The sequence below is a fragment of the Hippocampus bargibanti genome, linkage group LG04 (genome assembly GCF_051943395.1).
Source record: "Hippocampus bargibanti isolate YZ-2025 linkage group LG04, ASM5194339v1, whole genome shotgun sequence".
NCBI lineage: Eukaryota > Metazoa > Chordata > Actinopteri > Syngnathiformes > Syngnathidae > Hippocampus > Hippocampus bargibanti.
This window is the reverse complement of record NC_142737.1, coordinates 31,824,598-31,847,063: the sequence shown is the minus strand read 5'-3', so window position 1 is coordinate 31,847,063 and position 22,466 is coordinate 31,824,598. Positions and strand designations below refer to the sequence as shown.

At 47.4% G+C, this 22,466-nt stretch overlaps 1 protein-coding gene across 5 annotated transcripts in view; it reads right to left on the bottom strand.

Moving 5' to 3' along the window:
- The window catches only part of znf608 (zinc finger protein 608), a 36,910-nt gene that overhangs the window by 812 nt on the left and 13,632 nt on the right, over window positions 1-22,466 (bottom strand). The window contains exons 4-10 of one of the 5 annotated variants that reach the window (XR_016114791.1): window positions 19,011-21,318; window positions 17,580-18,018; window positions 17,011-17,060; window positions 16,727-16,877; window positions 11,901-11,957; window positions 2,058-3,246; window positions 1,087-1,997 (exon numbers count right to left, since the gene is read on the bottom strand). Coding sequence is in view for 3 of the 5 variants with exons in the window: in XM_088995180.1 (XP_088851306.1) it covers window positions 3,173-3,246; window positions 11,901-11,957; window positions 16,727-16,877; window positions 17,011-17,060; window positions 17,580-18,018; window positions 19,011-21,318 (3,079 nt within the window). In the remaining 2 variants the exon portion in view is untranslated. Of the gene's footprint in view, window positions 1-1,085; window positions 3,247-4,886; window positions 11,561-11,900; window positions 11,958-16,726; window positions 16,878-17,010; window positions 17,061-17,579; window positions 18,019-19,010; window positions 21,319-22,466 lie in introns of those variants that run through there. The other 4 variants (XR_016114792.1, XM_088995180.1, XM_088995181.1 and 1 more) reach the window with 4 other exon arrangements.

Genomic DNA, 22,466 nt, shown 5'->3' with positions numbered 1-22,466 from the left:
TCTCGCTCTCTGATGTGTTATTATTATTATGATTATTATTCTCTCTGTCTCTCTCTCTCTCTCTCTCTCTGTCTCCATGTCTCTCTCTCTAGGTTCCTCTCTGTCTCTATGTCTCTCTCTGTCTCTCTTTATGTCTCTGTCTCTCTATCCATGTCTCTTTCTCACTGTGTCTCTCTCTATGTTTCTCTCTGTCTCCGTATCTTTCTCTCTGTCTCTCTCTATGTATCTCTGTCTCACCCCCTATGTATAGTGCAGTGACGTGCGGCGAGGTTCATGGCTGGTGAGGCACTGACGCCTTCCTTATCTTTCTTCAGTTTTAAAAGTCTCTCTGTCTCAATGGAGATCACTGCTCGTGAAGAAAGTCGTCCTAGATCAGTCATGTTCCGACTGTATGTTTTCAGTCTTCAGTGCTGAGAATGGCCGCTCCACTGATGATGTAGTAGCAGGAACAGTGAGCACGAGCTGGAGCAACGTTGTCGCCTCAGGAATAGTTTCAATGAGATCCTTCTGGGCCAAAAAGCTGAGAAGCTGTCCAGGAGATATACATCCATCCCTCACCGTTTGTGAGCTATACAGTCCGGTGTTGGTCTTCCTTTAATTATCTCCTGCTTCGATTGAAAGTCCAATTTAGAAAATTCTTTCAATTTGGATATTTAATCCTCCATTCTGAAAATAAGGCCAAGCAACACAATAAATGACCGGATGGTTGCACTTAACTTGCCAACTGTTTACTGCAGCTTGTCATCACTAATTCTATTCTGCAGCTGAGGAGTCGCAAAAAGAATCTCTGGAATCACCAGCGCCCCCTGTTATGAGGCAGGAGAACTGTGTGCCTCACCTATGCAAACAGTGTCTGTCTGTCTGTCTGTCTGTCTGTCTGTCTGTCTGTCTGTCTGTATGTATGTATGTATGTTTAATAAAAATAAAATAAAATAAACACTGTCGTACAGTGTTTATAATGTAAAGTGACTCGACATTATATACACCAGCTAAACTGTAGAAATTTAGTTCATATACTAAAAGTGTTTGAACACTTTCATAGCGATATGCAGAGGGACAGCAATGCGGTCTCACTGCAGAGCAAGCCAGCACAGTTAGCATAGTCATTGCGCAATACATGGTGAGGCTCAGCCGTGAGCCGACGGCTCACTGCTCGTCTTAGTATTTGAACGGTAAATGTGAAAATTCTGCGATTTAAGAAAAAATTACAAAATGGTGAAGTTAAATGGAAAAGAACGTTAAAGTACAATTCACTAAATAACTATAACTGTTTAATTTATTTTGTCATTTGATATTTCCATGATGACAGGAGAGGCACAGCCTCACCCGCCTCCCCTGACTGCACGTCATTGGTACAGTGGGGCATCGGTTTACGAATGCTTTGCCTTATGAACTTTTCAGTTTACGAACGTTAAATCCATGAAAATTAAACCTTGAATTAAGCACTACTTTTCGCGATACACCCCCCCCCCACCACCACCACGGCTGGCGGAGTAATCTTCGGCAGAAGAACACCAAAGCACACGACCGAACAGCGCCCCAGCCGGCCTGCCTTTCCACACCCCCTTTCTCTGAATGCACACGTCGATCGAGAGAGAGAGAGAGAGAGAGAGAGAGAGAGAGAGAGAGAGAGAGAGAGAGAGAGAGAGAGAGAGAGAGAGAGAGAGAGAGAGAGAGAGAGAGAGAGACGTAGATTGCCTCCAAAGAGTTTTTTACAGATACTTTTGCTGTTATGGGACCGAAAAAGACCCCACCACAGGCTTGTGTTCAGTGTTGTGTGCATACTCCACCCACGGCAAGTGGAGAGCCCATGACGCTGGAGGAACACGCACCGTAGAGCCGCTTCCAGATCCTGGTTCTTGCGCACCGTCCGGCCATTGGACTGAGGGTGATAGCCAGACGACAAGCTCGCCGACGCCCCAATGGACCGACAGAAACGTTTCCATACCTTGGACACGAACTGCGGTCCCCGGTCCGACACGATGTCCGCCGGAATCCTGTGGAGACGGACGACGTGGTTAACCAGGAGCTGGGCCGTCTCGATGGCGGACGGCAACCTGGTTAACGGGATGAAGTGGGCCGACTTGGAGAAGCGGTCCACCACCGTGAGGCCGACCGTGTTGCCACAAGGGGGAAGGCCCGTGACGAAGTCCAGGGAGATGTGGGGCCAAGGTCGGGAGGGGACTGGTAGTGGCTGGAGAAGTCCCGCCGGGGGTTGATGGGAGACCTTCCCACAGGCGCAGGCTGGGAATGCCTGCCTTCACGGAGTCCGCGATGTCCTTCCTGTAGTCCGACCACCAGAACCGCTGGGCTATAAGGTGGATCGTCCTGTTGACTCCAGGGTGACAAGCGACCCTGGAGGCGTTCCCCAGTGCAGCACCTCAGCACGCAGTGCGGGGGGGACGAATAGGCGATCCACCGGGCAACCCTGGGGAACCGGGTTACCACCTTGGGCCTCCTGAACCTTCTCCTCCACCTCCCACCAAAGGGCGCCCAGAATGCGTTGCGCCGGCAGGATGTTGGTGATGACCTCCTCCTTCTCTGCCGGCTCGTGAATGCGTGACAGGGCGTCCGGTTTGGTGTTCTGCGATCCTGGGCAGTAGGTGAGGGTGAAATAGAAGCGGGTCAGGAACAGTGCCCACCGGGCCTGGCGCGATTTCAGTCTCTTGGCGGACCAAATGGCCTCCAGGTTCTTGTGGTCGGCGAACACTGTGAAGGGATGTTTAGCCCCTTCAAGCCAGTGTCTCCACTCCTGCAGAGCCAGGATCACGGGTGGAGCTTCTGGTCAACTGGAGAGCGCTGGGATAATACCGCCCCCACCCCGGACTCCGATGCGTCCACCTCTACCGTGAATGCGTGGTCCGGGTCGGGGTGGCGTAATACAGGGGGGTTAGTGAAGGCGCGTCTCAGGCGGTTAAACGCCCCCTCAGCGTCGGGTGTCCACCTAAACGGAACTTTAGTGCAAGTGAGACAGGGTTAGGGGAAGTGCCTTCTGACTATAATCACGGATGAAGCGGTGGTAGGAATTGGCAAAGCCCAAAAATCGCTGGAGTTGTTTGCGCGTCTTGGGGGTTGGCCATTCTACCACCGCTTTGGTCTTGGCGGGATCGGCCCGAAGTGGCCCTTGCTCCACGATGAACCCTAGAAAAGACAGAGAACGGACGTGGAACTCTCACTTCTCTGCCTTCACATAGAGCCGGTTTTGCAGGAGCCGCGCCAGGACCCGTCGGACATGCTGCCGATGTTCTGCGGATTTGGAGAAAATGAGCACATCATTGACAAGATTTTGAAATATGGCGGGAGCGTTGGTAAGTCCGAACGGCATCACCAGCTGTTCAAAATGCCCCAAGGGTGTTTTGAATGCCGTCTTCCACTTGTCCCACTCTCTGACACGAACTAGATGGTAGGCGCTACGCAAGTCCAGTTTAGTGAATATGGTGAAAGAATGGAGTGGTGCGGAGGCCGAATCCATGAGGGGGAGCGGGTACTTGTTACGGATGCTGATGTCGTTCAGACCCCGGTAGTCGATGCACGGATGCTGGTTCTTGTTCTTCTTTTCGATGAAAAAGAACCCCGAGCCGAGCGGAGAACGTGCGGGTCGTATGAGTCCCACCGCAAGGGAGGTGTCAATGTATGTGCGCAGGGCGTCTTGTTCTGGGTGAGAGATCTGATAAAGTCGGGAATCCGGGAGTGGAGCCCCGGGCTGTAGGTCTATGCCGCAGTCATACGGTCGGTGAGGTCGCAGGGATTGCGTGCGGTCTTTGCTGAACGCCTCCCGCAGATCGTGGTAGCATGGCGGCACGCCCATGAGACAAATCGCAATTGCTGTTTGGAAGTGTCACGGTTTGCAAGGTGGTGATGGCGGTTGTACATCCCAAAAAGCAGGCAGGAGGGAGCAGGAGGTTGTTTTTGACAAATTGTATTAAAATAAAGTCAGCAGGAGCAAAATCTCAAATATCAAAATCATCTGAACAGAAAAAAGTATCAAAAGAAAACCAAGAGTAAAAGTCCGCCAAGAGGAAACAAACACAAGCACAGCATACAATGCACACACAATGCATACAATTGCATACAATGACCCTACACCGAATGATCATGCCGGGAGTCCTTTCGACTGCCACTGATTAGAACGACCAGCACCTGTGCGGGTGTAGGCGGGGCGGACAGCGCCACCCGTTGGTTGCCAACCAGATCATGACAGTACCCCCCCCCCCTTCAAGGGACTGCTTACAGAAGTCCCAACAGTCTCCCAAAAGGTCCAACTCGCCGAAACAATGGGGGAGACGGCAACCGTTGCCTCTCCAGCATATCATGGGGGGCGGCCTGATGGGAACGGGACTCAGCCTAACGTGGACGAAGACGCAGAGTGGCACCCCGGACGGCTGTATGGGAACGGGTGTCGCCCGGACATTCACGTGGATGTTACGGCTCGTCGAGTGACGCAGTTCAAACTCAATGCGGCATGGGCTAACGTCAACGTGAACTAACCGGCACCGGTGAGTGGAGTCTCGGTGACTGACGCGGACGTTGCACGGCTCATCGTCGATGCGACTCAATTCAACATGCACAACGACGTGGGGCTGGAAATGGGCGTGCACTGCCAGACACCCAGTGTCACCCTGGACGGCCACCTGGAAAGACGTCTCAGCCTGGCGTGGGCGTGGACGCGGCACAGCTTATCGTGGGCGTGAGTGCGACCCTATCTCACACAATCACGCGACGACGCATGGCTCGACGTCGACGTTGCACTGCCAGGCACAGGGTGAAAATGCGAACGGTCCGTTGTACCTGCGGGATCTGATGGTTGGTTGGGTTATTCTGTCACGGTTTGCAATGTGGTGATGGCGGTCGCGGATCCCAAAAAGCAGGCAGGAGGAAGCAGGAGGTTGTGTTTGACAAAGTGTATTAAAATAAAGTCAGCAGGAACAAAATCTAAAACATCAAAATCATCTGAACAGAAAAAATACAAAGTATCAAAAGAAAACCAAGGTCCGCCAAGGTGAAACAAATACAGTGAGACCTCAAATTACAAACACCTGAACTTACAAACTTTTTGTCTTACAAACGTCAAATTTATGAAAATTAAACCTTATAATAAGCACTATTTTCATAATACACACCCACCACGGCTGGCAGAGTGATCTTCGGCGGAAGCACACGACCGAACAGCACCAGAGGTTAAGTTACCAACAGTCTTTATGGAAGGTGACTCTCCTTCCATAAGCCATCAACGACCATCAAAAAGGGAAATAAAATGTTATTTTACAGCACAGTTTATTTCTTTAATTACAGTCGTCATGTAATGCGCCTCTCTTTCCAAACAGCAATTCCCTTTGACCTTCGACCTCCAACGCCATTCCATCAAGCCATAAATGACCATCACAAATGTAAATAAAGTGACTTTATGATACAATGCAGTGTATTTCTTTCATTACAATACAATAGCACATTTATTATATATAGAATAAGGTATGTTGTGTGTAGATTTAAGGCTTATTTAGTTGAAAAGTATATTTTATGGAAACCCGGGAACGGATTATTCCCATTTTAATGGTTTCCTATGGGAATTTTTTTTTAGATATACACTCTGTCTGGGAACCAATTAAGTTCGTAAGTTGAGGTCTCACTGTAAATGCACAGCATACACAATGCACAATATATGCAATTGTATGCATTGTGCATTGTGTATGTATGTCGTCACAGGACTGAAATTAAAGAAATAAACTGTACTGTATAATAAATATATATAAATAATAATAAATAATAATAATAATAATAATAAAAATAATACATAGTATAATAAGTCGTTTTATTTACCTTTGTGAGGTTGTTGATTGCTTGATGGAATGGGGTTCAGACTTCTCTTCCTGTGTTATGAAATCATCAATAAACGGCGAACTTCCAGGTTGCCGCATGACGATATCACAGTGAATTTGCCATGCTTGCTCTGATATAATTGCTATATTCACACTGTCGCTGGCTAGCTGCTTTTCGTTAATCCAAATTAACAAAAGTTTTTCAACCTCTTCTATTGCCCGAGACCGTTGCTTTGACAGCACGGAAACACCTTTAGCAACACACGCACCTTTAATAGCTTCTTTGTTGCAAAGGATGGGAGCAATGATGGACTTAGCATATTGCTACTGGGCCGTGAAGTCAGACAAACGCACATGTCGTTCGTGTTTCTCAATGATCTCCTTCTCCTCGACTGTAATTTTGTTTTGTGTCTTCTTCGGCTGAACACGAGCCTAAGGTGGGGTCTTTTTCGGTCCCATAACAGCAAAAATATTTGTGATAAATCCTTGAAGACGAACGACGTGTGCACTCAGAGATAGGGGGTGTGGAAAGGTAGGCCGGCTGTGACGCTGTTCGGTCGTGTGGTTTGGTGTTCTTCCGCCGAAAATTACGCTCCGTGTGTATCCCGAAAAGTAGTGCGTATGCCAAGGTTTGATTTTCAGAAAATCAAAGTTCGTAAACCGAAAAGTTCGGAAGGCAAGGTGTTCGTAAACCGAGGTGTGTGTGTGTTTGTGAATAGATTGTGATTGCCAAACATATAAAACAAGCAACAGCAGGTTCCATGTTGATTTCAGAGCGATATAACGTCTCATAATGTATGAATTTATTTCCATCGGATACTCCACGGCCACTGGATGACGACAACAACAGTGCCCCGTCGTAGTATTTTGTAAACAGACATTGTATCACCATGTTCAAGTTGTATGCGTGGACGGCGGGATGTGTTATTACGAGTTTGTATGGATGGAATGAGGCAGGGCTGTTGCTGGAGGACACATAACATCAGAACACATGACATGATCAGTTCAAGTTGGATTCTTTACATGTTGCTACTTTTTAAATATTATCATGGGCGTCAGAGTATGGCTGCAAAGGGATGGGGAGAGAGGGGGGCTCAAGTCGAAGAGCAGCACCACATTATATTTCATATTTGCAAGATCAACCAAAGGAAAAAAAAACCATCAGAATGCTCGACTGACAAATTGACAAATGGCCTTGTGCTCACCGTGGACATCAGCTTTGCTGAAACTATGGTGGAATAATAATAATAATAATAATAATAATAATAATAATAATAATACATTTAATTTACAATATGACGTTTTGGAAAATAATATGCTATTTTCGGATATAAAACTAGTAAACATAAACCCACCAAAGTTACTGATATAAACTTATCTTACTCTGTTATTGTATGCTGACGATATGCAACGGTGCATTCAAGGGCCGCTGAGAAATCGGAAATGTCACAACACGTATCAGCGAACTGCTTTATTCAAAGTACAGTGATACATTGGCTTACGAACTTAATTGGTTCCCAGACAGTGTGTAAGGCGAAAAGTGTGTATCCCAAAAATTAGATTTCCCTTAGGAAACCATTAAAATGAGAATAATCCGTTCCCAAGTCGCCATAAAACATAATTTTCTACTTTCTAATTTTCTAAGCCTTAAAATTACACAAAATATACCTTATTTTATGTATAATAAATGTGATATGGTATTATAATGAAAGAAATAAACTGTACTATATAATAAAGTCGTTTTATTTACCTTTGTGATGATCGGGTTTCATCAGCAATAAACACTTGATGAGGAACGTAGCCTTCTTATTTCACCATCTTGAGGAATGATCCCTTGTAGGTGCTTTCTCTGCAATAATTTTACCTATTTCTTCATCAATTGTGTTCTGTTTAGCTGGGTTGATAGCTTTTTGCATCAAGTGTACAGATGGCTTGTGTTATTTGTGGAGCCTGATTGATGGGAATTTTAACCTTGCAGTCTACACTCTGCCTTTCAACTATCAAAGATTAAAAAAGTCCAAATTTCAATGTTTTCTATCCATTTTGTCACTCTCTGCCATCTGCCTGTCTCTTTAATGTTTAAACCACCTCACCTCACTGCTTCGTTCTTGACCAATCACGTGGCTTTAACCAACGACTGGGGGCGGGGAATAGAGGACAAAAAAATGGCAGCTGCCATTTTATTTTTGGGAGAATGGCTTCACTCTCTCTCTGTCTGTAACCCCCCGCCTAACACTGCTGCGTCACTAAACCCGCCCCCCCTCACCCATGCGTTCTTGACCAATCACGTGGCTTTAACCGACGACTGGAGGCGGGAAATAAAGGACCAAAACAAGCCGGCTGCCATTTTCTTGTGAGGAGAACGGGCTCGTTCGCGAACGACACATCACTTATTGTGGCAGCTCCGTGTGTATCCCAAAAAGTAGTTTGTATGCCAAGGTAAACCTTTCATAAATTTAACGTTCGCAAGCCAAGGGGTTCGTAACAGTATATATAACCGGTATCACTGTACTGCATTGTTGTAAGTGCACCTGAAACAAACTCCTAAAAATACAGGTAACATCCGACTTACGACCAAGTTCCGTTCCGACCAAACTGTCATAAATCAAAATGGTCGTAAGTCGAAATCCATTCAAAATGTTGAATAGACTCGGAAGCTAAATGACTCGCAAACTCTGGTGGCATCACACGGTCGATTGCTGTGCGAGAGTGAGATGCTGGCTGGCTGGCCAAAATTGTCATACACGTTGCCGGCCTGCGAGCGCGTTGCTGTGCCAAGCGTAGAATTAAAAATTTTAAAATAGGGTCTGGAGGTCATGGGCGCAAGTATGGGTGATCGTAAGTCAAGTGGTCGTAAATTGGATGCAAATTGCATTTTCTGTGTAGTTCTCTCTCGTTTCTATTTCTAATTGTATTTTATTTATTGCATTCTATTTGTGATTGTATTTTATTTATGATAGTACCTATGCTTGTATGTGACTGTAAAGTGTCCTTGAGAGCTTTGAAAGGCGCTTCAAATGTAATGTATTATTATTTATTATTATGTTACCTGTACTTTGATTTGGCATCTGTGCGTCTGTTTGACATTTTAGATGCGAATGAGGCATACATCTATCAACAAGCAGCGGGATGAGTTGGGGTTTATTTCTATTTCGTTCTAATCTGCAGGTTGATGATGACGAAGGCGCATTGAAGGGTTGTTGAGGTGTCGTCCATTCGGAAAGCGATTCAAAATGCCTTCTACGAGTTCCACAGATGGTGCGTGGGGTGCCCCCCTAGTGGTACGTAAAGTTGTTCAATTCAAATATAGTGAGACCTCAACTTACGAACTTAATTGGTTCCCAGACAGAGTGTGTCAGGTGAAAAGTGTGTATCTCAAAAAAAAAAAAAAAATCCATAGGAAACCATTAAAATGGGAATAATCCGTACCCGGGTTTCCATAAAATATACTTTTCAACTAAATAAGCCTTAAAACTACACACAACATACCTTATTCTATATATAATAAATGTGCTATTGTATTGTAATGAAAGAAATACACTGCATTGTATCATAAAGTCACTTTATTTACATTTGTGGTCATTGATGGCTTGATGGAATGGCGTTGGAGGTCAAAGGGAATTGCTGTTTGGAAAGAGAGGCGCATTACATGAGGACTGTTATTAAAGAAATAAACTGCTGTAAAATAAAGTTTTATTGACCTTTTTGATGGTCGTTGATGGCTTATAGAAGGAGAGTCACCTTCCATAAGGACTGTTGGTAACTTAACCTCTGGTGCTGTTCGGTCGTGTGCTTCCGCCGAAGATCACTCCGCCAGCCGTAGTGGGTGTGTATCATGAAAATAGTGCTTATTATAAGGTTTAATTTTCAGAAATTTGACGTTTGTAAGACGAAAAGTTTGTAAGACGAAAAGTTTGTAAGATAAGGTGTTTGTAAGTTGAGGTCTCACTGTAGAGTGATACCTCAGCTAACTCACTTCCTCTCAACATTCGTAACATCGATTCTCTTCCCAGCTTCAAGTTCCATCTTAAAACCCACCTATTTAAAATTGCATTTTCTGTGTAGCTCTCTCTCTTGTTTCTATTTATAATTGTATTTTATTTATTGCATTCTATTTGTGATTGTATTTTATTTTTTATACAGTAAAGTCTCGTTATATCGATATCGGATATATCGATAGTCCCGGTTATATCAATACTATTTCTATTCACGCACGGAGAAAATTACATGCAAACAGGGTCGGATATATCGATAGTCCCGGTTATATCGATATTTTTTCGGACTCCCTTGAATATCAATATAACGAGACTTTACTGTAGTACCTATGCTTGTCTGTGACTGTAAAGTGTCCTTGAGCGCTTTGAAAGGCGCTTAAAATGTAATGGATTATTATTATTTAGCGCACCAACTTTTCGACTCACGAACATTGAATTCGCGAGCATATAGTCTAGGCTGACAAACTGGTTTTCGGTGTACAAACCAAACTACACAGAGCGCCACGGTGGCTCACCACCTTTCTTTGAGTGCGGACGTGGTTTGTTATCAAGTGGAGTACTTTTGCTATTATGGGATCGAAAAAGACCCCACCACAGGCCAGTTTTAAGCCGAATAAGACACAAAAGAAAATTACAGTCGAGCAGAAGAAGATCACCGAAAAACACCAACGAGGTTTGCGTTTGTGTGACTTAGCGTCCCAGTACCTGGATGCTAAGTCGACCATTGCTACCATCCTTAAGAACAAGGAAGCTATTAATGGTGTTTCTGTGTTGTCTAAGCAACGGTCTCAGGCAATAGAAGTGGTTGAAAAAAATTCTGTTGATTTGGATGAATGAAAAGCAGCAAGCAGGGGACCGTGGAAGTGAGGGTATTATCGCCGAGAAAGCACGGCAACTTCACTCGGATATCATCACGAGGCAACTACATCAACGACCATCACAAAGGTCAATAAAACAACTTTATTATACAATACAATTTATTTCTTTAATAAAATATTCTTTAATTTCTTTAATACAATAGCATAGCACATTTTTGATACATAAAATAAGGTATATTTTGTGTAGTTTTAAGGCTTATTTACTAGAAAATAATGTTTTATGGGTACCTGGGAACGGATTATTCTCATTTTTAATTTCTTATGGGAAATACATGTTTGGAAGACAAACTTTTTGGCTTACACGCATTTTCTGGGAACCAATTAAGTTTGTAAGCTGCGGCATCACTGTATATTCTTTTGATACTTTTTATTAAATACCGTCGCCATTGTTTTATAATGTTACATAACGTCACCTCGCACAATGACTTCACTTTTCTCACTTTGGCGAATGCGGCGTCCCATCCGAACACCCCCCCCCCCCCTCCCACATCCGGTGATGGCGAGCGCATGGTAATGACTGCGAAACGCAATGTACAGCAGTGGGAAAAGGGTTGAAGCGGGAAAGGCTACGCTCACATACAGTAGGACAATATCATCAACATGTAGAGTTATCTGATAGCGATACAAACAGAGCATAATTGTCATCCTCTTCATCAGCAGTACATTCAATCTGAACAATAATGTGCATTTTACAAACACTGCTGTACACGCGTCATTCCTTAAAGTCCACTTGCTTTGTGGTTACGAAACGCCGTCCGTTCTGTTGGTGGCGCTAGCGAGAAATGATACTTTTTTTTAGGTTTTTTTTTTTTTCGGACCCTTTTGTTTTCTTTCCTCCTTTTGCCACGTCACTACTTCTTCATCTCACTCTCTGCGGAAAAATGACAAGGATATATGATAGAATTCAACACATATATGACACGCGCATACGGTCAACGCAATCGATATGCAGATTGCTCTGTTCAAATGACTCCTTCAAGATGGCTACCAAAACGGTAGTAGCCATTTTGAAGGAGTCATTACGGCCTTATTACGAATGAAACTCAGAACTGCACACACAATGTGGAAATACCACTGAGCGCTCTTACTGCTGAAATATCAACATGCTAACCACAGAGTAGCGTTTATGGTAAAAATCATCATCAGTTAGAGGTAAGAGCTAACGATTCATATGAAATCATGATCAATTGATGAACGTGTGTTAAACGTACCAGTAGCGGTTCGTCCTCCCACTTGCGGACCAGGCACCAGAGACCTGGAGCTTAAACCTTGAACACAAAATCGAGTAAATCTCACTGTAAAATTGCTAAGATACACCCAGAAAACACAGCACAACAGCACAAAATAGTATCACATCCCAATCCACCGATGAAAATTGTATTTTCTGTCAAATATTTCTAAACCGTTGTAAGCGCGTTGACAACACCAATGATTACAACCGTACGGTTATCTTAGCGACGATCCAAGGTGGAATACTCTGTCTTTGTTGCACTGTGTCAAAGACAAAGTCAAAGTCAGCTTTATTGTCAAATATGCTAATATGCATGACATACAGCACAGATGAAATTGATGTCCTCTCGGACCCAGCATGCAAAATATGCAAGGCACTTATTACGTGGCTAAAAAGACATACAATTGACAACAGACAATACATGTAATTTCTGTATGTAAAGTGAGGTAGTGTCGTCTGGAAAGTGAGGTAATGACATATGTAAAGTGAGGAAGTGACGTATATAAAGTGACGTAATGTAGTAATGCAAAAACAAACAACAAGAAAGGGTTGAAGTGAGGTCTTGCAGAAAAAAATGAGAAAGAACAAAAAAAAATGGAGTTCAGGATGATCGTACAACATGTAGCGTGTACTCAGAGTTCGGTGAGTGTGGCAGTGGGAAGGGGCAGGCTGGGCAGGGCTGGGAGGGATTTGAGTCTCCGGACTGCCTGGTGGCAGAAACTGTCCTTGAGCCTGCTGGTCTTGGCTCGAAGACTCTGCAGTCTCCTACCCGATGGCAGCAAGCTGAAGAGGCTGTGGGAGGGGTGTGTGGGATCGCCAGCGATCCTGATGGCTCTGCGGGTGAGGCGGGTGTTGTAGATGTCCTGAAGGGGGAGGAGAGAGACACGATGATCTTCTCAGCTGTCCTCACGATGCGCTGCAGAGTCTTACGGCAGGACACGGTGCAGGCGCCGTACCACACGGTGACACAGCTGGTCAGGATGTTCTCGATGGTACCGCGGTAGAAGGAGGTCGTGATGGGGGTCGGGGCTCCAACTCTTTTGAGCTTGCGGAGGAAGTACAGGCGGTGGTGGGATCTCTTGGCCATTGATGCCGTGTTGTGGCTCCAGGACAGGTCTTCGGATATGTGCACTCCCAGGAACTTGGTGCTGCTCACTCTCTCCACTGCAGCACCGTCGATGGTTAGTGGAGCATGCTGGGGACGCACTCTCCTGAAGTCCACAACAATCTCCTTCGTCTTCTCCACATACAGACGGAGATTGTTGTCCTTGCACCACGTGGCCAGGCGGCTGACCTCGTCCCTGTAGGCTGTCTCCTCGTTGTTGTTGATGAGGCCCACCACAGTCGTGTCATCCGCAAACTTTATGAAGAGGTTGGAGCTGGGTGATGATGGTGAGCAGTTGTGCGTGAGTAGAGTGAAAAGGAGGGGACTCAGCACACACCCCTGGGAGGCTCCTGTGTTCAGCGTGATGGTGCTGGAAGTGTTGTCGCCAACTCTGACTGCCTGTGGTCTCCCCGTCAGGAAGTCCAGCAGACAGTTGCACAGGGAGGTGCTGATCCCCAGTTTGCTCAGTTTATCGGTGAGCTGTTGGAGGATGATTGTGTTGAATGCTGAGCTGAAGTCGATGAACAGCATTCTGACGTAGGAGTCTCTGGTCTCCAGGTGGGTGAGCGCTGTGTGGAGAGCAGTGTAGATGGCATCATCGGTCGAGCGGTTGGCCCGATATGCAAAATGGAAGGGGTCATGGTTGGGGGGGAGGGCAGCCTTGATGTGGTAACTAGCTGCTCGAAGCACTTCATGAGGATGGGAGTGAGTGCGACTGGGCGGTAGTCATTGTGGCAGGTGGGGGACGACTTCTTAGGGACCGGGATAATGGTGGTGGCTTTGAGGCACGGGGGCACAACAGCCTGGCTCAGAGAGGTGTTGAAGATGTCCGTGAAGACATCTGTGAGCTCCACAGCGCAGTCTCTCAGAACACAGCCAGTAATGCCGTCGGGACCCGGGGCTTTTCGTGCGTTGGTCCCTCTGAGGGATCGCCTCACACTGTCCTGGGACAGTGTGAGCACCTGTTCGCCGGGAGGTGGTGGGGTCTTCTGTGCTGGAGTGCTGTTGTCTGCCTTGAAGCGGGCGAAGAAGTTGTTTAGCTGGTTCAGCAGAGTGGTGGAGTTCTCGCAGGTTTGTGGAGAGGGCTTGTAGTCTGTGATGATCTGTATCCCACGCCACAGGTTCCTGGTGTCTCTGCTGTCTCTGAAGTGGTTGGCGATCCTCCTGGAGTGCTGTCTCTTGGCCATCCTGATGCCACGTGACAGGTTGGCCCTGGCTGTCCTCAGGCCCAGCTCATCGCCAGCTTTGTAGGCAGCGTTCCGAGCCCTAAGGAGCCTGTGGACTTCACCCGTCAGCCATGGCTTCTGGTTGGCCAGGATGGTGACAGATCTGGTGACAGTCACGTCATCCATGCACTTCCTCATGTAGGAGGTAACAGAGTCTGTGTACTCTTGGAGGTCGGTGGTGCTGTTGTAGGTGGCCGCTTGTCTGAACATGTTCCAGTCAGTGTTGGAGAAGCAGTCTTTGAGTGCCTCTGACGACCCATCAGACCACAGCCTTATCTGCTTCTTGACTGGTTTGACGACTTTGACAAGTGGCCTGTATGCGGGCATTAACATGATAGTGGAGTGGTCCGAAGCTCCTAGGTGGGGGAGGGGGTAGGCTTTGTAGGCTCCTTTGTGTGTGGTGAAAACATTGTCCAGAATGTTGTTACCTCTCGTCGGAAAGTTAATGTGTCCATGGAGTTGTGGAAAAACGCTTTTCGGGTTGGCATGGTTGAAATCGCCAGCCAGGACAAGGAAAGCATCTGGGTGGGCTGTCTGTTGCTCGCTGATGTGCTGGTAGAGTTCATTCAATGCCGCGCTCCTGTTGTTAATTGAGCTCGGGGGGATGTAAACTGCTACCAGCAGTATGGCACTAAATTCCCTCGGCAGGTAGAATGGCCGACATTTTATGCCCATAAGCTCCATCAGTGGTGAACAGTGTTTGCATACCACAACAGCGTTGCGGCACCAGGCATCACTGATGTTAACACAGAGTCCCCCGCCGTGAGTCTCTGTCTGCCCGGAAGCTAGTTAGCTGGGGTAGCTGGATGGCACTGTCCGGTATGCTGTCGGTCAGCCATGTTTCCACAAACACAAGGGCACAACACTCACCCACGGTCTTGGAAGTTGAGCGGAGAAGTCTGATGTAGTCCATTTTATTGTCCAGCGAGCGCACGTTAGCCAGTGTGATGGTAGGAATGGACGGCCGGTGGGGGCTAGACGCGAGCCTAATGCAGATACCTCCACACTTTCCCCTCTTCTGTTTCCTCATACAGCGCTTGTGGCGCCTCCAATCTGGGTTGGGTGCAGGAGTGGGGGTCGGTGGAAGAGTGGGGGTCAATGGACGAGCCGACTCCCTGAGCAATCCATGCTTGCATAGCAATTCTGCTTCAGCTGGTTTTGGTTATAAAAATGAACTGCCGATGTCGAGCAGAACCTCACGGGAGTAGGTACGCCTCGGGTGTAGCGAGGCAAACGGAGACGGACATTTACACGAGTGAGACAAACATAATAAACACGAAAAAAACAATTTACTATGGATTGCAGGTTGTGTTTTCATCTGTTATTGTGGTTTGTGTCGGGTGCTGGGAGGTTGCCACCATCAACGTAAACGTCCCCTAATCGTGAATTAAATGCCGCGTGGCCGATTGATCCAACACGGCACGTGGTTTGTTCCGTGTTTTCCTAATTGTCCCATGCGTCTGTCACACATTAACGTAAACATTGAATTTAACGACAGTAAACTAACATAAAAGACATAATACAGTGATACCTTGGCTTACGAACTAAAGCTTTAGCTCAAACGTTTCGCCTTACGAACATCAAATTCTCAAAAATATAACCTTGGCATACAAACTAGTTTTTGGCGGACGAACCAAACCATACAGCGCCACGGTGGCTGGCGGACTATTTTTCCACACCCACTTTCTTTGAGTGCACCCAGTGCAGACGTGGTTTGTTATCGAGTGTAGTACTTTTGCTATTATGAGACTGAAAGACTCCACCACAGGCTAATGTAAAGCCGAAGAGGACACAAAACAAAATGACGCTCGAGCAGAAGAAGATCATCAAAAAACACCAACGAGGTGTGCGTTTGTGTGACTTAGCGTCCCAGTACCAGTATGCTAAGTCGACCATTGCTACGTGTGGCTTGAGGTGTTTCTGTGTTGTCTAATCAATGGTCTCATTCAATAGAATAGATTGAAAAACTTCTGTTGATTTGGATTAATGGAAAGCAGCTAGCAGGGGACAGTGTGAGTGAGGGTATTATCGCCAAGAAAGCACGGCAACTTCACTCGGATGTCATCAAGAGGCAACCTGGAAGTTGGTCATCCATTGACAACTACCATCACAAAGGTAAATAAAATGACTTAATTATACAGTGCAGTTTATTTCATTACAAAACAACAGCACCTTAATTATACATAACATAAGGTATATTTTGTGTAGTTGTAAGGATTATTTAGTAGAAAATTATGTTTTATGGGGACCTGGGAAGGGATTATTCTCATTTTTATGGTTTCTTATGGGAAATAAATGTTTGGCAGGCGGACTTTTCGCCTTACACACTTTATGGGAAGCAATTAAGTTTGTGAGCTGAAGTATTACTGTATCTCGGTCAGATCTGAAAGGTGGCAACCCTTCCTAGTACACCGGAGACGTATTGGTTAAATTTTGTGTATTGGGATGTAGTTCATAGTGTTGTGCTACGCCTACCTGGGTAGATATCGTACTGTCCCGCCACCAGGTTGTACGCCAGTCCCAAGTGTGTGTGATGATGCACGTGCAGGTGTCGGCCCAACGTCGTGTGGCCTCGGTCACTTTGGTCCACTTCGCGCTCCGGCTCGTGGGAACCTTTTTCGCTAGGCTAGGTGTGCATACACACACACACACACACACACACACACACACACACACACACACACACACACACACACACACACTTATATTCTCTCGTTTTTTCAAAAGTTCTTTCTAAAAAATGAGTAATAGTATGTTACCTCAGACTCCTCCCGGCCCGCCGTCTTGCCGTACAAAGGGTAGTGGAAGCCTTCAGTGACAGATTTCAAGGTTCAGTACACATCCCCAAAAAAATTGATCATGTCTTTCATACAGAACTTCTGTTAGGGTAATGACCCTAACAACTGCAACCACAGGGTGGGATAAGTGAAGCGTTATGTTTTCAACATGACACAGCCAAGCTTGTCCGTTTCACACGGCCACTGTTTCTGCCTCTGTTACACAAGAGACCACCCGGAAAACTGGGGACAATCAAGAGTTGACCACCTCTGATTTGGTAACAGTGTCTTTCAGACTAATCAGTGACTACAATTTTGAACAGGAACCTTGGTCTCAGTCCTAAACTCTCAACCTTTCCTTTCACACCACTGCCGCACTGACTCCGTTGCGCCTCGCATGCAACTTTGGAAGCCAGGTAAACTTCATCCCCTAAATTGAGCAAGAAACGACTACTGGGAACTAAACTCCCCACCCTAAAAGTCTTGACTCCTCTTTACATTTGAAAAATTGTCAAAGAAAACGTACAGACGTGTCCGGTTTTGTTTCTTACCTGGGTAGTTGTGGACTACGGTGGGTGACGGCCCTCTGTAAGAACTCCCGCCGCTCTCACACATAGCCAGGTAGGGCGGGTACGAGCAGTGTTGGTACATGTAGGGCTTCTGAGGGGTCACTGGAGGGGATACCGCCGCACGTGCACTTTGAGACTCCCCCAACAGGATCCTCACAGGTTCCTCCTGGAGCCCATCCAGGCCATCCGAGTCGTCTGGGTCCGCGGTGGGCAGCAGGGTGAGTGGTCCATGGACCTTTTTCGAATCGCAAGCGATGCCTCCGCCCGCTGAGGTCACTTTGGGCTCGGTTGACTCTGTAGTACTCCCCCACTCCTTTGACCTCTCTGTGTCTCCCTCATCGGCCGCCTCGCCGAGAGGACTCTGCAGCTCTGAGAATTTGCTGTGAGCCAGGCGGTGGGGCCACATGGAGCCGTCTGGGGGCTAAATCGATGGGGACAAGTGTTGGTGCCGGTGCTAGTGTGTTCCCTATAAGTCTGTTTTAACAATGGTTGGCGGGAGTCATTTGAGGTCAGTCCACATGTTTGTCTGGGAGCCGAACGAAAAACCAAAGACCTTCATCAAGGTCTGACACTATGTTTTTGGATCACCTTCTGATTTTCTGCCGCCTTCTCTTGAATGACTAGTATAGACCTTTTCATGATAATGTCACCTGTACTTCCAGGCGGCAATAGCTTCGACAGCGCCAAATCGTGTAATGTTTGTCATCTGATCAAAGCAGACCATTTAGGAAAACAGGGTCAATTACTTCGGTGAGGATTTGATTTTGCCTGAGAAAGGGAAAATACCTTTCTCACTACTACTTCACCACTACTACTTACATTCCTTTCATAACTTTGTTGCTGTGAAATGTAAATTTCTCCACTGCGAGACTAATAAAGGCAAATCCAACCCAATCAAATCCAAGGTGCCAAAAGTCCAGACGAAACAGCATCTGTAATTTGGACTTCCACAAACATGGAGATGTTTAAATACAGACATTGGATCAAGGAGGGACTGGCCAAGTAAAGACTGTGTAGTGATCTACTCACATATGATAACCTATTTAGATGACATTAGCGGTAGCCACTCATTTGTCTGCCACCCGTAAGTACCCTGACATTAGTTCAAAATGATCTATCGAGGTAAGACTGCGCAACCAGAGACCACTGGTCAAGCGCTCTGACTGTAAAGAGGTTGATGGCGGGTGGTAGGTCCAAAGGGACGCTTAAGAATCTGTACAGGCAGGGACATGGCAACACATGGAAATGTTGCGCTTTGACATTTACGTGTTATCACACGACACATGCAAAACAACAACGGTCGAGTTAGTAAGTCTCGAGCTTGGGCGTGAGCATCTGCACACATCAAATGAACGGTTGCTCGTGAAAGCACAACGGCATGGGCGGCGGTTAGAGACAGAAGGAAAAACTTACGCTGGAATAGGAAATGTTTGAGTCCAGATCAGTCCGAGTGTTGGGGTTGTGGTGCAAGGAGGAAGAAGAGGAGGAGGAGGAAGAAGAGGAGGAGGAGGAGGAAGAGGAGGGTGACTTGATGTCCTCACAGTCTTTGGTGGAGACATGTTGCTGGTCTACGTTCAAAGCCAGCCCTCTTTCCCCCCTCTCCTCCAAGTAGGACAGGATGGCTTTGGGACAGCAACCTTTAGCACCCTCTGGACCTTTAGCTCCGCCGGTGTGCCTGATGTCCCCATCACTATCTCGCCCGGTTGGACCCCGCTCGGCACGTTGCTTTAGCTCGCAGCATTTAGAGGCCATGAGGAGTTTCTGGTCCAGGTAAAGTCCTCGTGAGTACTGTCCGTAATACAGCGACTGGGCTAAGGCGGTCTGAGTCTGACTGATGGCGAGCTGCAGTTGAGAAGGTGCAACCGGTGCATCACCTTTTTTAGAATTCGTAAAGTCGACAACACTGTGAGCCTCCTCCTTTCGCTCTTTACTTTTGGAATCATGAGAGGAAATTTTGTTGTATACGTTGTGCCTGTCCGCCTTCACGCAACCTGACAGGTAGTATGGCTCAAAGCTGTGATAGTACGGGGACAGAGGCTCTTTTGTAGAAGGCGGTGCCGGCACCGTGGGGGGCGTCTTCCTGGCGCTGCTATGGTTACCATTAAAGTTGACTTCGGACGATACGGACGAGCCAGACTTGGGTCTGAGCCCATCCGAACGATTTTCGGATGAGATTCCTTCATCCCCAGCATCCGAGATGTCCGAATAGGCGGGACTGTTGTCCTTGCTGTCCCCCAACACTAGACAACCGCCGGGGGCGTCGAGCCGCGATGAACTTCCTATGGAGGGGCTTGGGGCATTGTCTGTGAAGGTGTAGACTTTGTCGGCCTCGGCGCGGATACTCGCCATTCTGCTTTCCTGGCTCTCACTATGCCCATTCGTCATGTCCTGCTTGCTCAGGTGCTCCTTCAGGAGGCTACCCGGAATCTCCTTGGTGGCCATTTTAGAAGCACCCTCCTCCACCTTAATGGTGTCAATGTTTGCCATTCGAGGGCTTGTGTCGCGGTTGTGTTTGTCCTTCAGTCGTAGCATCTCTTTCTTGCGGGTCTCCTTGCAGCTCAGCAGCGTGTCTTTGACCAGGCTAGGTTCCACGACTATGTTGAGCTTGGGCTTGATCGGTTTCAAGGACGAGTTCTTGCTTGTTAGGCCAACAGCTGTCAAGGGGGAAGGCTGCTGTGAGGGTACGCTGTCCATCGGATATGCCGCGCCGGGTATGGCGACAAGCTTCGGCGGTGTGGGGGCTGGAGCAATTAGCCGGTTCCCCCGCGATTTGGATAGCTTATCGACCTTACCGTTGGCTTTTTTGCTCTTATCGGAGAAGATCTTCTTGTCGATCAGACCTTCGGCTTCCAACTTGGGCATCTCCACGGTGGTGCTCCGGTCTGGAACCATGCAGTTCTCCAGAACGACCGTCATATTGGAGATGATGGGGAGGTTGCTGAGGTCATCAATCAGGCCGTCCTTCAGTAGGGAGCTCCTCCTGGTTTTGGTGCTGAGGAGAAGTCGCCGGTTCTTGGGTGAGCCCACGGTTGTCACCTTGTACAATGGGGCGGCTTTTTTGGACGAGGTGTTAGCAGCAGTGCCATTGTTGGTGGATTCCGCAAGGTCATAGATGCCGTCCTCGCATTCTGACAGTCGCTCCTCTGTGTCAGGATTCCTCTGGTCCTCGGCCTCGAGGTGGGCATGCGTCTGGTGGTAGCGCAGGCCATTGATGTGCTTGTAGCGTTTGGTGCAGTTGGGGTGAGGACAGTCAATGAGGATCTGTGGGGGCGAAGAGGTGAAACCGCCCCCTGGGTCCAGGAATGAGGGGTCTGACTTGCCCTGCGGTGTAGACGGGGCGCTGCGGGATTTGGCTCGAATCCTCTTGCCGTTGCCGTTTTTAATGTCCGCCGAGGAAACGAGACTGAAGTCCAAGTCTTTGTTCTTCTTCTTGCCGGACGGGAGGACGGAAGCTCGGTTGGAAGATTTACTTTCCTCTGTGGTGAAAAATGGTGAAGAAGCTCTGCAGGTGCCAAGGAGTTTTAGGCTTCCACGCCGCCCTTTGCTGTGCATCGGCGATGCTGCTATGCCGCCGCCACGACTGTGGTGTTGAGGCAGGCCTCGCACTTTGACTGGCGGTGTCGCATCCCCGCAGGGTCGCTCTGCTAAAGCAAGACGCAACCTTTTCCCCCGGCCACGCCCACATGCCAATTCTGGATCACTGTATGGAGACTCGCAGAACCTGAAGAAACACGATGACACATATGTCATATTATTAAATATGACTGCCACATGCCTACTTGCAGAAGACACCGGGGACGCCACTGGAGAGACGATGTCTCCCAGCTGGCCTGGGAATGCCTCAGTATCCGCCAAGATGAGCTAGAAGAAGTAGCTAGGGAGAGGGAAGTCTGGGCTTCCCGACTGAAGCTGCTGCCCCCGTGAACCTAACCCAGATAAGCGGCAGAAGAAGTATGGATGGATGGACGGACTGCCTACATACAATATATACCTACCCAACCTAGCTATTTTTACAAATTGAAGCTACTCGTCCATATTTCGACAACTCCTACCGACGAGCTTACCCAGCGAACAAAATATAGCGTACTACTTAGTTAACTACCCTACTCTGACCTCTCATTCTATCGCTCTCCAAATTCTATCCAACCTCTTGAGTGTTACCTACCAACAGCATCAGTATCTATGCTGTCACAATGCAACCGTCACCTACCAACTTACTTCCAACCACCGCCTGCTACCAATACAAACCATACCTCCTCCTTGGCAGTCCATCGGAGTCAAGACGTAGTTTCCGCTGGAAGCTGAAGCCTGCACTACTAATGGATTTATTGAGAGGGACGGGGCACACAATTCATTCCTCCACAAACTTGGCCACACCCACTGTATTCCAGTGGCATGGGCGAGGACTCAAGACGACCTTCAGGTGGTGCGGTTGCAGGGGGGTGCCGATAGTCCAATCTGTTGGACTCCACCTACTATGCCTACCCTGGGATCCCTCAACCCGTCGATCTGTTCGGCTTGGGTGACCTTGCATGGAGCACAAGACTCCGGACGACATAGCTCTCGGGGTCATGGAGACGCGGTTGTTGACCACGATTAAGGTGGTCAACAACCCATGCACCTAACAGACCTCCCTACCAACCCTCAATATTGCTCCCCAGGATGATGACACTTACCTACAGTCGCTACCGACAGTACATGACCCAATGGTTTTTCCTACTGAATAATTTGGAAAAACTAGTTAACTAACATTTTTCGGGGTCCAGATCTGAATTATGTCAATTATTCTACCCACTTAATAACAACAACAACAACTGCCAGACTTACCGACCGACAAACTCCGACCCTTCCAACCGAGCAAACGATCCA